General features: G+C 37.7%; 1 protein-coding gene across 1 annotated transcript in view; it reads left to right on the forward strand.

The window, feature by feature from the left end:
- Positions 1 to 7,486: 7,486 nt before the first annotated feature.
- The window catches only part of CPQ (carboxypeptidase Q), a gene marked incomplete at its 5' end in the record, with an annotated part of 478,153 nt that continues 472,785 nt past the window's right edge, over positions 7,487 to 12,854 (forward strand). Inside the window, 1 exon segment of the mRNA XM_051844650.2 lies at positions 7,487 to 7,953. Coding sequence (XP_051700610.2) covers positions 7,521 to 7,953 — 433 coding nt within the window.

Genomic DNA, 12,854 nt, shown 5'->3' on the forward strand with positions numbered 1-12,854 from the left:
CCACACAAATGATCTGTGCAGTCCTCACTCTGAGCACGGATCCCACGATAATGACCTGCCCCAGGCAACCAGGGAGCCCAGAGCTTATTTTGTCTATATATACTTCATTATTTTAATTTATAAGTCTATTTCTTGTTTAGAATGCACAAATAGTAGACTTTAGTTTCCAAGTTTTAAAATTACATAATGTATTTTATAGTATTTTTCTTAAGTGGAATATGATATCAACATGATTTGATTTCTTTACCTAAATATAGACTGTTAGTAATAATTGCTATTTTATATTACTAATGAAAAATCATCTTAGGCTAATATAACTTCCTAAAAATAATATTAATAAAAGATTATAGTTCTTTGGTGGAGAGATATATAATTATACATTCTAGTCAAGAATTACAGCAGCAATTTTCAAATTATGTTCCAGGAAAAACTAGATTTTGAACCTGCTAATGTGTATTCAGTATTTACTAAAGCCAGGGTTCTGGTTGATTTCTCATGTAGTTTCATTGCTTTGTGCCTTTAATCTCAGTAATTTTAAAATGCACATGTTACATTAAGGGAAAAACTGATCCTTTAAAAGGTAACAAACCATCACTTTTATTTATTTATTTATTTGAAATTTTAATTAGTTTTTAACAGATTCAAAGTGGTTTGTAGGTTCAATTCTAAGAACAGAATTTTATTCCCTTCCCCCCACCCCATCTTCCTCACACCTTCCTTTCTTCTCCCTTTAATTTTTTAGTTTTTGAAATAATATATTTTAAATTTACATTACCATAAAAAGTCTTAAAACGTAACTGAATAAGAAGTTTAGCAAGTTAAAAGCAAAATACCTTAATTTAGTGGGAGTATAGACAATATCTATAAATAATAGTTGAATGAAAAAATAACCATTTCACCTATATTCTGTAAACTTTAAAGCAATCACAGGATCATTAGAACTATAGTAGTATAACATTTTAACCATTATACCATCATCTTTTAAATTTAACTACTTTTAAAATAAGCATTCCATTTGTGACAATTGAAGATAAGTTTAGTTAAAATATTTAGTATATCATCTATGGGTATAAGTTTCTGTTTTAAAGTAATTATGTACCATTTATTGAATAGACTGTCCTTGCTCTAGGAATTGGTTTTAGATCCTTGATCAAATATAAGTTGGCTGTAGATGTTTGGATTGATTTCTGGTATTTCTGTTCTGTTCCATTGGTCTATCCATCTGTTTCTGTACCAGTACCATGCTGTTTTGATAAATAACTGCCCTGTGGTATGTCCTGAAATCTGGTATTGTGATGCCTCCAGCTTTGTTTTTGTTGTACAAGATGGCTTTAGCTATTCGAGGTCTCCTGTGTCTCCATATGAATTTCAGCATCATTTTTTCCAGATCTGAGAAGAAGGTCTTTGGTATTCCGATTGGTATCGCATTGAATCTATAAATTGCTTTTGGGAGAATGGACATTTTGATGATACTGATTCTTCCAATCCATGAGCACGGAAGATTTTTCCATTTCTTGGTATCCTCTTCTATTTCTTTCTTTAAGATTTTGTAGTTCTCATTGTAGAGATCTTTAATGTTCTTGGTTAAGTTTATTCCAAAGTATTTGATTGTTTTTGTAGCTATTGTGAATGGGATTGATCTTAGCAATCTTAGCAGTTCTTTCTTAGCTGTGGCATTGCCTGTGTATACAAAGGCTGTTGATTTATGTGCATTGATTTTATATCCTGCTACTTTGCCAAACTCTTCTATGAGTTCCAATTGTCTCTTAGTAGAGTCTTTGGATTCCCTAAGTGTGTTTCTGTGTGGGTGCAAACTGTTGAAATCTCTACTTAATATATACTAAATTGATCTTCTGTATATAAAGAGAATTGAAAATGAATCTTGATGTGAATGGAATGGGAGAGGGAGCGGGAGATGGGAGGGTTGTGGGTGGAAGTTATGAGGGTGGGAAAAGGCACTGTAATCCAAAAGCTGTACTTTGAAAATTTATATTTATTAAATAAAAGTTAAAAAAAACTAGACCAGAACCTGAGAGAGATTCTCTGGTGGTTCCTCTGTGAGGGATACTTTTCTCTATTCCCTTCTTGCTGAGTTGTTCTTTGAGATTGTCTTCAGATGAGGTGTCTTTATAGATTTTTATGATCCCCTTTGTTCTTCTGTGTTCCCATGGAACTCTATGCATGTAGATTTTATTATAGTTGTTTGCTTCTCAAACTTTGTTATCTTTCATTGAGTTTCTATTATATGTAAATTCCTACAGCTTCTTACAATTTTTTTTAATCCTCTAAGAAGTCTGTCAGTCCAGTTACTTGTTTTATTATTGTTGCCTGTTTATCTGCCACCTGGGAATCACGATACAGGCTTGATTAACTTTCTACAAAAAAGGGTATGGTCTAAAAATTTCTAGCTTGCCTGTATCTCTACAATGTTGTTTCTATTATGATTATAATCTCTCACTAGAAATGGATTGTGAAATAGTTAATTAATGTTTGCAGATTGCCTACAGAATTTTTAATGAGAAGTAGATACTTGTGGTTAGTGTTAATGAATAGATGGCTTATGCATCTTTATTTTTTCTTTGTATTTTTTTCATTAACGATACATTAAAAAAGTACTCTCAAGAATAAATTGCAATCTGGTGAAATATTTTGGTTGCTTAACTAAACTTAGCTTTTAAAAACAAGCATTCCTATGGCAACTGTAGAAAGCAAGAACCTATTCACATAAATGATTGTAATAGAAAGGTGAACAACAGCAGGGTATAGTTTGCATAATTTAAAAAAAATTTTAATATGATAGCAACTTTTTATTTTTACAGTTTCCTTGTGAAGAAGGCAAGGCTGGTACTGTTATGCCCTAGAGAAGCTAAGATGTGAGATATTAAAGACTCATACATTTCTTAAATAAAATGCATTGAACCCCTATTTTTCAGTACAACAATCGAAGAGGCAGAGGTGAATAAATTACCCTCCTTGTCTACACAATAAGGGGAGATAGATTTGTAAGCAAATATATGAGCTAATAACATAGCTATGGTGGTAACATAGAGATGGCACAGATAGCTCTGGCATGGTTTTTGCTGAGGTACCACAGAAGAGGTGAGTTTTAAGGCATTTTTGAGAAGGAGTGAAGACGTTTGCCAGAAAAATGAGAGTAGGTTGAGGAGAAAAGCCTTGCATGTAGATAGAGACCCAGAGTTATGAAGCACCTGGAACTTGAAAGTGAATGTGAGTTTCAATTGCAACTAGAACATTATTGTGCAATATAAATATAAATATAAATATAATAACCATATTTAAAAAGTAAAAAGAAACAGAAAATTAATATATATTTAACTCAATAAATCTGAGTGTTTAGGTTGCTTTTTTAATACTTAAGTATTAGATTATGTATATATTTACTTACTACCGAAAAATCCCAATTTGGACCAAACACATTTCAGGTACTCAATATCTAGCAACTTAAGAGTGAATGTTGGTGTGCGTGTGTGCATGTGAATACGTACACATGAGGAAGAGAGAGGTAGAGAATGAGAACAACGATGCAAATGTGTGCTCTATAGGAGAAGAGGAGTGCTAAGGCAAAAGTAGTTGTTGGAACAATGATTTGAAAGCCCTGGGTTGTCAGCTGAATTTGGAATTTATCCTTAAAGTTTGTAGTTTACAACTGTACTTCTCAAAAGTTTTTGTGGTGAATCAGCTTTTAAAATTTCCTTACTATAAGGAGCCAGCATTGTGGCATAGGAGGTAAAGCCCCTACTTGTGATGCTGGAATCCCATATGGCAGAGGCAAGGAGGCGAATAAGATCGTGGTACATTTGATAAACTGGAAAAGATCAACATGACAAACAAGAGCTCAAGACTGAGATCAAGGCTAGAGAAAGAAGATGAGAGAAAGAAAGAAAGTAGTTTGAGGGCTACTCTAAAGAATTTGAACTTGGGTCTGGCATTGTGGCGTAATGGGTAATGCCACTGCCTGTGACACCAGCATCCCATATGGGTGCCAGTTCAAGTCCTGGCTACTCCACTTCTTATCCAGCTCCCTGCTAAAGTGCCTTGGAAGCAGCAGAAGAGGGCCCAAGTACTTGGGCCCCTGCTCCCCATGTGTGAGACCCAGAAGAATATCTTGGCTCCTGACTTCAGCATGGCCCCTTCCTGGCTGTAGTGGCCATCTGGGGAGTGAACCAGTGGATTAAAGAAATCTCTCTCTCTCTCTTTCTCTCTCTGATATTTACGTCTCTCATTATTACTCTCTTTCAAATAAATCTCTAAAATGTTTTTTCATTAGTTGGGTACTAATATTTATATAAAATATGGCTAACAATGAATTTGAAAAATGAAATAAAAAGGCTTACAAAAAAGGTTCCATTTTTAAGTCATTATATTTGACAAATGTTGTCTTAGTTCATTTTATGTTGCTATAGCAGAGTGTTACAGGCTGGGTCATTTACAATGAACAGAAATTTATTTGCTGAAAGTTCTGATGCTGGGAAGTCCATGATCAAAGGGCCTTATCTCGTGATGACCTTTCTGCTGCATCGTATCATGACAGAAACATCTTAAACACCTCTTAAAGGTTCCTCTTCCAAATACCATCACAATGGCAATTAAACTACAAAATGAGTTTTACAATAGATAAACATTTAAAACTGTATTTGATGTACAGTTTGTAAAAACATCTAATCTAGAGCTAAACAATGGAACATTTTAATGTTAGGCACATTCTACCTGTGTTACCTAATATGACATTCACTAGCCACCTGTGGCTTTTGAGCACTTAATCTGTGACTGATAAACTGAGTCCTTAGTTTAGTTTAATTAATTTAAGTAGGCACACAAGACTATTGGGTACTAGATTGAATAACAATGGATACATTTATTCTGAATATCTATACTACCCCTTGTGGACTAATGAAACAGTTTGTGAATTGGCATTGGTCCATGAACTATAGTTTAAATAGCACTGTTTAGAACTTGGGACTATAGAACTAGAAAACCTTTGTGAGTCTTTGGCAAGTTACTTAATCTGCAGGTGCTCCAGGTTGCTCATTTGTAAAATAAATGTAATAAGAAACTACTTCATAGAGCTGTTATGAAGATTAACTGCATTAATGAATGCAGTGTACTTAGAACACTGTCTCACACATACCAAGCAGTAGAAGTGTTTCCTGTTATTGGTGATGAATATCATATAGTTAAATAGCAACAAAATTCTTTCTGTAGTAATTTAGACTTCTTCCTTCTACAACTGTTTCACAGTCCCTGATATGTAGTTGAAACGTAATAAATTTTTTTGAAGATTTATTTACTTGAAAGACAGTGTTACAGAGAGAGGGAGAGATCTTCAATCCACTGGTTTACTCCCCAAATGGCCACAACAGCCTGGGCTAGGCTAGGCTGTAGCCAAGAGCCGGGAGCTGCTTCTGGGTCTCCTATGTGGGTGCAGTGTCCCAAGTACTTGAGCCATCTTCTGTTTCTTTTCTGGTGTATTATCAGGGATCTATATTGGAAGAGTACCAGTGGGACACAGACTCACATTCCTATGGGATACTGGTGTCACAAGCAGTAGCTTGACCCACTGTGCCATGACATCGGCCCCTCAATATATTTTGAACATAGGTGTAAATTTCTCTTGGAGCAGGGATGGATGCTTGGGGTTGAGATGCTGCATTCCATAATGGAGTACCTGTGTTCAAGTCCTGGCTCAACTCGTAATTCCAGCTTCTTAATAATTTGCACTGTGATAAGCAAAAGTGATGGCTCAAATAGTTGGGTCCTTGACACCTAAAGGCAACCTAGGTTAAGTTTGAGAATTCCAGCTTCAAAATAACACCAGTCTGAGGTGTTAGGGACATTTGTGGAGTGAACCAATGGGTGGGATTGTACCCTCCCCCTCACTCCATCTCCCTTAAGTAAATAAATAGCATATTTTGGAAAGGACCACATTGCTTTGGTAGAATAAAAAAAAAAAACACCTGCTCTTGGAGCACAGGTAAAACAAAAAATATTTTATTGAAAAGGGTAATAAGGAAACAATGGAGAAAAGATGACATCGAAGTAGGCCTCATGAGTTTGACAGGCAGAGAGAAGAGCACATGGAGCAGAGGCGCACTGGCACCAATTTGGATTATACTCTGTTTAGAAGGAGATGTACAATTTGGGTCATGCTCAATCTGACTTGCCCCAAATGGTAGAGTTAGAAACATGCCAGGGGATTCCAATTCAATCCCATCAAGGTGGTATGTACCAATGCCATCTCCCTAGTCAAAGTGATCAATTTCAGTTTGTAATTGATCATAATGATAGGTCTAAGAGTCAAAGGGATCACACAAACAAGACTAGTGCTTGCTAATACTAACTGATAGAATCAAAAAGGGAGAGAACGATCCAACATGGAAAGCAGGATACACAGCAGACTCGTAGAATGGCAGATGTCCTAAATAGCACTCTGGCCTCAGAATCAGCCCTTAAGGCACTCGGATCTGGCTGAAGAGCCCATGAGCGTATTTCAGGCATGGAAAGCCAAGACACTCTGGCAAAACAAAAAACGAAAACAAAAACAAAAAAACAAAACAAAACAAAAAAAAACAAAACAACCTAGATGAAAGATCTCTGTGAGTGAGATCCCAGTGGAAAGAACAGGTCATCAAAGAAGGAGGTACCTTTCTCTGAAGGGAGGAGAGAACTTCTACTTTGACTATGACCCTATCAAATAAGATCGGAATCGGCGTACTCAAAAGGCTTCCATAGCCTTGGCAACTCATGACAAGAGCCTAGGGTGATTACTGATGTCATAAACAAGAGTGTCAATTTGTTAAGTCAACAACAGGAGTCACTGTGCACTTACTCCTCATGTAGGATCTCTGTTCCTACTGTGTTGTCCAATGTGAATTAATGTTATAACTAGTACTGAAACAGTACTTTACACTTTGTGTTTCTGTGCGGGTGCAAACTGTTGAAATCTTTACTTAGTATATACTGAATTGGTCTTCTGTATTTAAAGAGAATTGAAAATGAATCTTGATGTGAGTGGAATGGGAGAGGGAGTGGGAGATGGGAGGGTTGCGAGTGGGAGGGAAGTTATGGGGGGGGGAAGCCACTGTAATCCATAAGCTGTACTTTGAAAATTTATATTTTTTAAATAAAAGTGAAAAAAAGGAGATGCAGCAGAGAATACTTAATCCTATTGCTGATGCCACTACTTCTTTTCCCTGTTCCTAGTTATCATTTTACTGTTTGGAATATTTTAAGCAGGATTGTTGCTAGGTAACATGATTCTATGGTTTTAGTAAATGCTTCTTTATTAATAAGGCCAATCAGTGCTGTTTATTTGTCATTCATGGGATTTACAGTACCTGAATTTGATTGTGGAGGTTTGGCACCAGTTGGGAAGGAAAGAGAAGTGTTCCTTGAAAAGCAGTCCCTGGGTTATGACCAGAGACTATGAGATTCTTTTTTCCTAAAACATGTTTTCTTACTTTCATAGATTATTTTAGGAAGAAAATCAACTGTTAAAAAAAATGAAGTTCTTTATCTTCACAATTGTTGGCATTGTTCACCTGGTGTCCCTGGGCTTTGGGAGAGCTATACAGAAGAATAACATCCCTCAGAGGAATTTTCAAGAAATAAAAGAAGAAGTAGCCAGCTACAAAGATGTTGCTAAAAAAATCATCAATCTTGCTGTTTATGGTCAATCCCAGAACAGATCCTATGAGCGACTGGCACTTCTGGTAGATACTGTTGGACCCAGACTGAGTGGCTCCAAGAACCTTGAAAAAGCCATCCAAATCATGTACAGAAACCTTCAGGAAAATGGGCTGGATAATGTCCACCTGGAACCAGTCAAAATACCCCACTGGGAAAGGGGAGAAGAATCTGCTATGATGCTGGCACCACGAATGCACAAGATGGCTATTTTGGGTCTCGGTAGCAGCGTTGGGACTCCCCCAGAAGGTATTGTTGTCTTTTCAGATTCATGTGTCTTTTATAAAACTAATATTATTTGAAATAATTCATCACAGTATGCATGACTCATACTATAGTTAGAAAGGAAAGTATAAGTTCACATACCATTGGCTTAGTAAATTCTCTACACTGTACTCTTTCAAAATGTAAAGTATATTAACAGAGCTGTACAAAATTTAATCTTATGGCATTTGAATTGCTTCAAAAAGAAATATTATGTCCTTATACTATTTGTTGAACTCTTTACTTAGTATAGAATTAATCTTACCAGCATAAAGTTAATTGAAAATAGATCTTAGTGAAAAATAAGAATGTGACTAGGGGAAGGAGGAGATAGAAGGATGGAAGTGTGGGTGGGAGGGTGGGAAAAATCAGTACATTCCTAAAGCTGTATTTATGCAATGCCTGAAGTTTGTATACCTTAAATAAAAGGATTCTGGGAGAAAAAACAAAACAAAACAAAACAAAAAGAAATCCTATGTCCCTCACACCACTTTACATCCCTCCCCCTCAGTTGCTGTTATTTTGCTGAGTAGATTGCATTTGTATTAAAAAGATTTATTTATTTATTTGAAAGGCAGAGTTACAGAGAGGCAGAGGCAGAGAGAGAAAGAGAAAAGAGAAAGAAGGAGGTCCTTCATCCTCTCATTTACTCCCCAAATGGCTGCTAAGGCCAGGAGCCAGGAGCTTCTTCTAGATCTTCCATATGGGTGCAGGGGTCCAAGGACTTGGGCCATCTTCTGCTGCTTTCCCAAGCCACAGCAGAGAGCTAGGATCGGAAGTGGAGCAGCTGGAACTTGAACCAGTGCCCATATGGAATGCTTTAACGCTATGCTACAGCCCCAGCCTCTGCATCTATATTCTTAAGGGTTGTTGCTTTCTTTTCTTCTCATATATTTGTCTGTTATCAGAGTAATATTGGCAAACATAGAATCCATCAGAAAGTATTTCCTCATTCTGCTATTCTTTGGAAAATTTTGTGAATTATTCATATTAATTCTTTAAAATTTTGATAGGATTTATGTGAACCTAGGCTTTTCTTTGTCCCATGAGAGAATTTCAGGCATGGAAAGCCAAGACACTCTGGCAAAAAAAAGAACAACAACAACAAAAAAACCAAAACAAAATCTAAATGAAAGATCTCTGTGAGTGAGATCCCAGTGGAAAGAACAGGTCATCAAAGAAGGAGGTACCTTTCTCTGAAGGGAGGAGAGAACTTCCACTTGGACAATGACCTTGTCTAAAGAAGATCAGAATTCATGAACTCAAAAGGCTTCCATAGCCTTGGCAACTCATGACAAGAGCCTAGGGTGATTACTGACGCCATAAATAAGAGTGTCAATTTGTTAAGTCAACAACAGGAGTCATGTGCACTTACTCCCCATGTAGGATCTCTGTCCTTAATGTGTTGTACAATGTGATTTAATGCTATAACTAGTACTCAAAATAGTACTTTACACTTTGTGTTTCTGTGCGGGTGCAAACTGTTGAAATCTTTACTTAGTACATACTAAATTGATCTCCTGTATATAAAGAGAATTGAAAATGAATCTTGATGTGAATGGGATGTGGGAGAGGGAGCGGGAGATGGGATGATTGTGGGTGGGAGGGAGGTTATGGGGGGGAAAAGCCACTGAATTTAGGAGTTGTACTTTGGAAATTTATATTTATTAAATAAAAGTTAAAAAAATAAAAAATATCATCCTAAAAAAAAACCAAAAAAACAAAAAAGAAAGTAAGTTTCATGTACTGATGAGTAGAATGTGTATTCTGCAACTGTGGGATAAAGGTCCTGTAAATATCAGGTCCATTTGGTCCAGAGTGTATTTTATCTTTGTGGTTCTTTGTTGATTTTCTGTCCAGTTGATCTGCCCATTTTCTCCATTACTATTGTATTGGAGTCTATGTCTCCCTTTAGATCCATTAACATTTCTTTTAAATAGCCAGATGCCCTGGCATTGTGTGCATATATATTTATTATAGTTAAATCTTTCTGTTGAAGTGATCCCTTAATCATTAGATAGTGCCCTTCTTTTTCTCTTTTAACAGTTTTTGTGTTAAATTCTATTTTGTCAGACATTAAGTCCTCCTAACAGCCTTGAAATATAGACCTAGTTCTTGTTCTTTTTTTAACATATGAGAAAACATGACTCTAAAAGGTTTATGTAATTTACACTGGTTGCACAATTAGGAAGAGGTCATGTTCAAGGATGGACCAGTGTCCAACTCTAGAGTTTATGCTCGTAATCTTTAGACTACATTGCCTTACATACAAATATTGTATTGTTACTTTCATTTAGGAGATTTTTCAATTGTTCATTTATTAAATTAACAACAGGAGTCACTGTGCACCTACTCCCCATGTAGTACCTCTGTCCTCAATGAGCTGTATTATTAGAGTTAACTATAAAACTAGTTCTCAAACAGTTTGTGTGTGTGTGTATGCAAATTGTTGAAATCTTAACTTAGTATAGAATATGTCTTCTGCCGGCGCCACTGCTCACTTGGCTAATCCTCCACCTGCGGCACTGGCACCCCAGGTTCTAGCCCCTTTCGGGGTGCCAGATTCTGTCCTGGTTGCTCCTCTTCCAGTCCAGCTCTCTGCTGTGGCCCGGGAGTGCAGTGGAGGATGGCCTAGGTCCTTGGGCCCTGCACCTGCATGGGAGACCAGGAGGAAGCACCTGACTCCTGGCTTTGGATGGGTGCAGAGCCAGCTGTAGTGGCCATTTGGGGGGTGAACCAATGGAAAGAAGACCTTTCTCTCTGTCTCTCTCTCTCTCACTGTCTAACTCTGCCTGTCAAAAAAAAAAAAAAAAGAATGTCTCTGTGTACAAAGTTAATTGAAAGTGAATCTTAATGGAGAATGGAACTGGCAAGGGGAGAGGGAGGAGGAGGAGGGGTGGAAGTGGAGAGGGAGGGCAGGTATGATGGGAAGAATAACTATATTCCTAAAACTGTAGTTATTAAATTTGTATTCCTTAAAAAATAAATTAAAAGCAAAGGTTGCTGATAGCAGACTATATTAGTTTCTGCATCTTCTCTGTGGACATGTTTCTTTATTCTTGCTGATTTCTTATACTAATTTCTCACACTAAAGTTGGGCCTGCTCTTCCATATGTGTCTGCCTGGAATTGAAAACTAAGCCAAGGGGGGGCAGAGCCAAGATGGTGGAATAGTGAGGGCGCGCACCGATAGTCCAGGAAAAGATAGTTTAATAAAAGTGGAGTTACGGTAGCCTCAGGAAAAGGATCAGGAAAAAGTTGCAGAGGAAACTCTTCCGGATCTAGTGGCTATGACTTGGAGGACCTATGGGGAAAGCAAGGTCGCCCACCACATGGAAGCCGAGCCGCTGGAGCCGCCGGAGCCATGGGAGCCGCAGAGTCTGCACGCCAGCGCTGGAAGGGGAGGTGAGACAAAAACCTCTCGGTAACCCGAGACATTGGCGGGGAAAGGCAGAAAGAGCCTGCAGAGAACGAGGCCTGAAACCCCACTGGGGAAAGTTCACCAGGTTGGCTGGAGGAGAGAAAAAATCGAATAAATAAGGGGAACCAGCACGGACATTAGCCTCTCTCTCCACTCACCTTACAAAGCTGAACAAGACAAAGGGCAGGTGCCATTTTACGTAAATAAAGCAGCCCTGTGCCATTTTGCATATGTAAAGCGGGTGCCCCTCATTAGCCAAGAAGAAAAACCTGACTCTGGTGGGGAGAAATAACAGGAGGTTAACACCTAATGAAAGCGTGGAGCTAACCAACTGAGACTGTGAAAAACTGAGGGGGGGCGAGAGAACTCACCAAGTACAGAAACTCCGTAACCTGGGCAGCCTGGTGAGAGACAGTGGTGAAATCTGAGACCACGCTGAAGGCTGCGTAAACTCTTTGTGTGGTCCCAGTGGTAAGCAAAGGAATACCCACAGGGACCAGATTTCATACATCAACTAATCTCAATTCCACTCAGCTGTGTGGAATTACTTCCCAACTGAGTCAAAAAAAAAAAAAAGAGAGAGAGAGAGAGAGAGCGAGAATTAGCAAGAGAACAATCAAGGTGAATCACCTTTGGCACACCCTTAACCCTGAAGAACCAAACAGAGCTCTCTGGTCACACCCATCACAGCCTCTAAGGATCCATCAAAAGCAGGCAGTCCTCTTAATCTAGAGTCACAGTATAATGAGAAAAAACACCACACTGAAGAAACCAAAGAATATCTCCAATATGCCAAACAACAAACGCAAAAGCCGAGGTAACAAGAACAAGGAAGACACTATGACGCCCCCAAATGAAATAGACACCCAAATTCAAGATTATGAAGATGATGAGATAGAAGAAATGCAAGAAGCAGATCTCAAAAAATTGATAAGAACATTAAGAAGTTCTCAAAAACAAATTCTCGAACTACAGAAATCCTTAATGGACAAGATAGAAAATCTCTCTAGTGAAAATGAAATCTTAAGGAGGAATCAAAATGAAATGAGAAATTTAGTAGAACATGAAATTGAGATACTGAAGAGAAATCATAATGAAATGAAGAATTCAATAGATCAAATGATAAACACATTAGAGGCCTTATAAACAGAATGGGTGATGCAGAAGAGAGAGTATCAGACTTAGAAGACAGAGCACAGGAAAATATACAGTCAAACCAAAGAAAAGAAGAGGAAATTAGAAATCTAAAAAATATTGTCAGGAATCTTCATGATACTATTAAAAAACCCAACATTCGGGTTCTAGGAGTTCCTGAAGGCATGGAGAGGGAGAAAGGATTAGAAGGTCTTTTTAGTGTGATATTAGCAGAAAAATTCCCAGGTTTGGAGAAGGACAGAGAAATCCTAGTACAGGAAACTTATAGAACCCCTAATAAACATGACCAAAAGAGATCCTCACCACGACAT

This window comes from Oryctolagus cuniculus, chromosome 6, assembly GCF_964237555.1.
Source record: "Oryctolagus cuniculus chromosome 6, mOryCun1.1, whole genome shotgun sequence".
In the NCBI taxonomy this organism is placed as follows: domain Eukaryota; kingdom Metazoa; phylum Chordata; class Mammalia; order Lagomorpha; family Leporidae; genus Oryctolagus; species Oryctolagus cuniculus.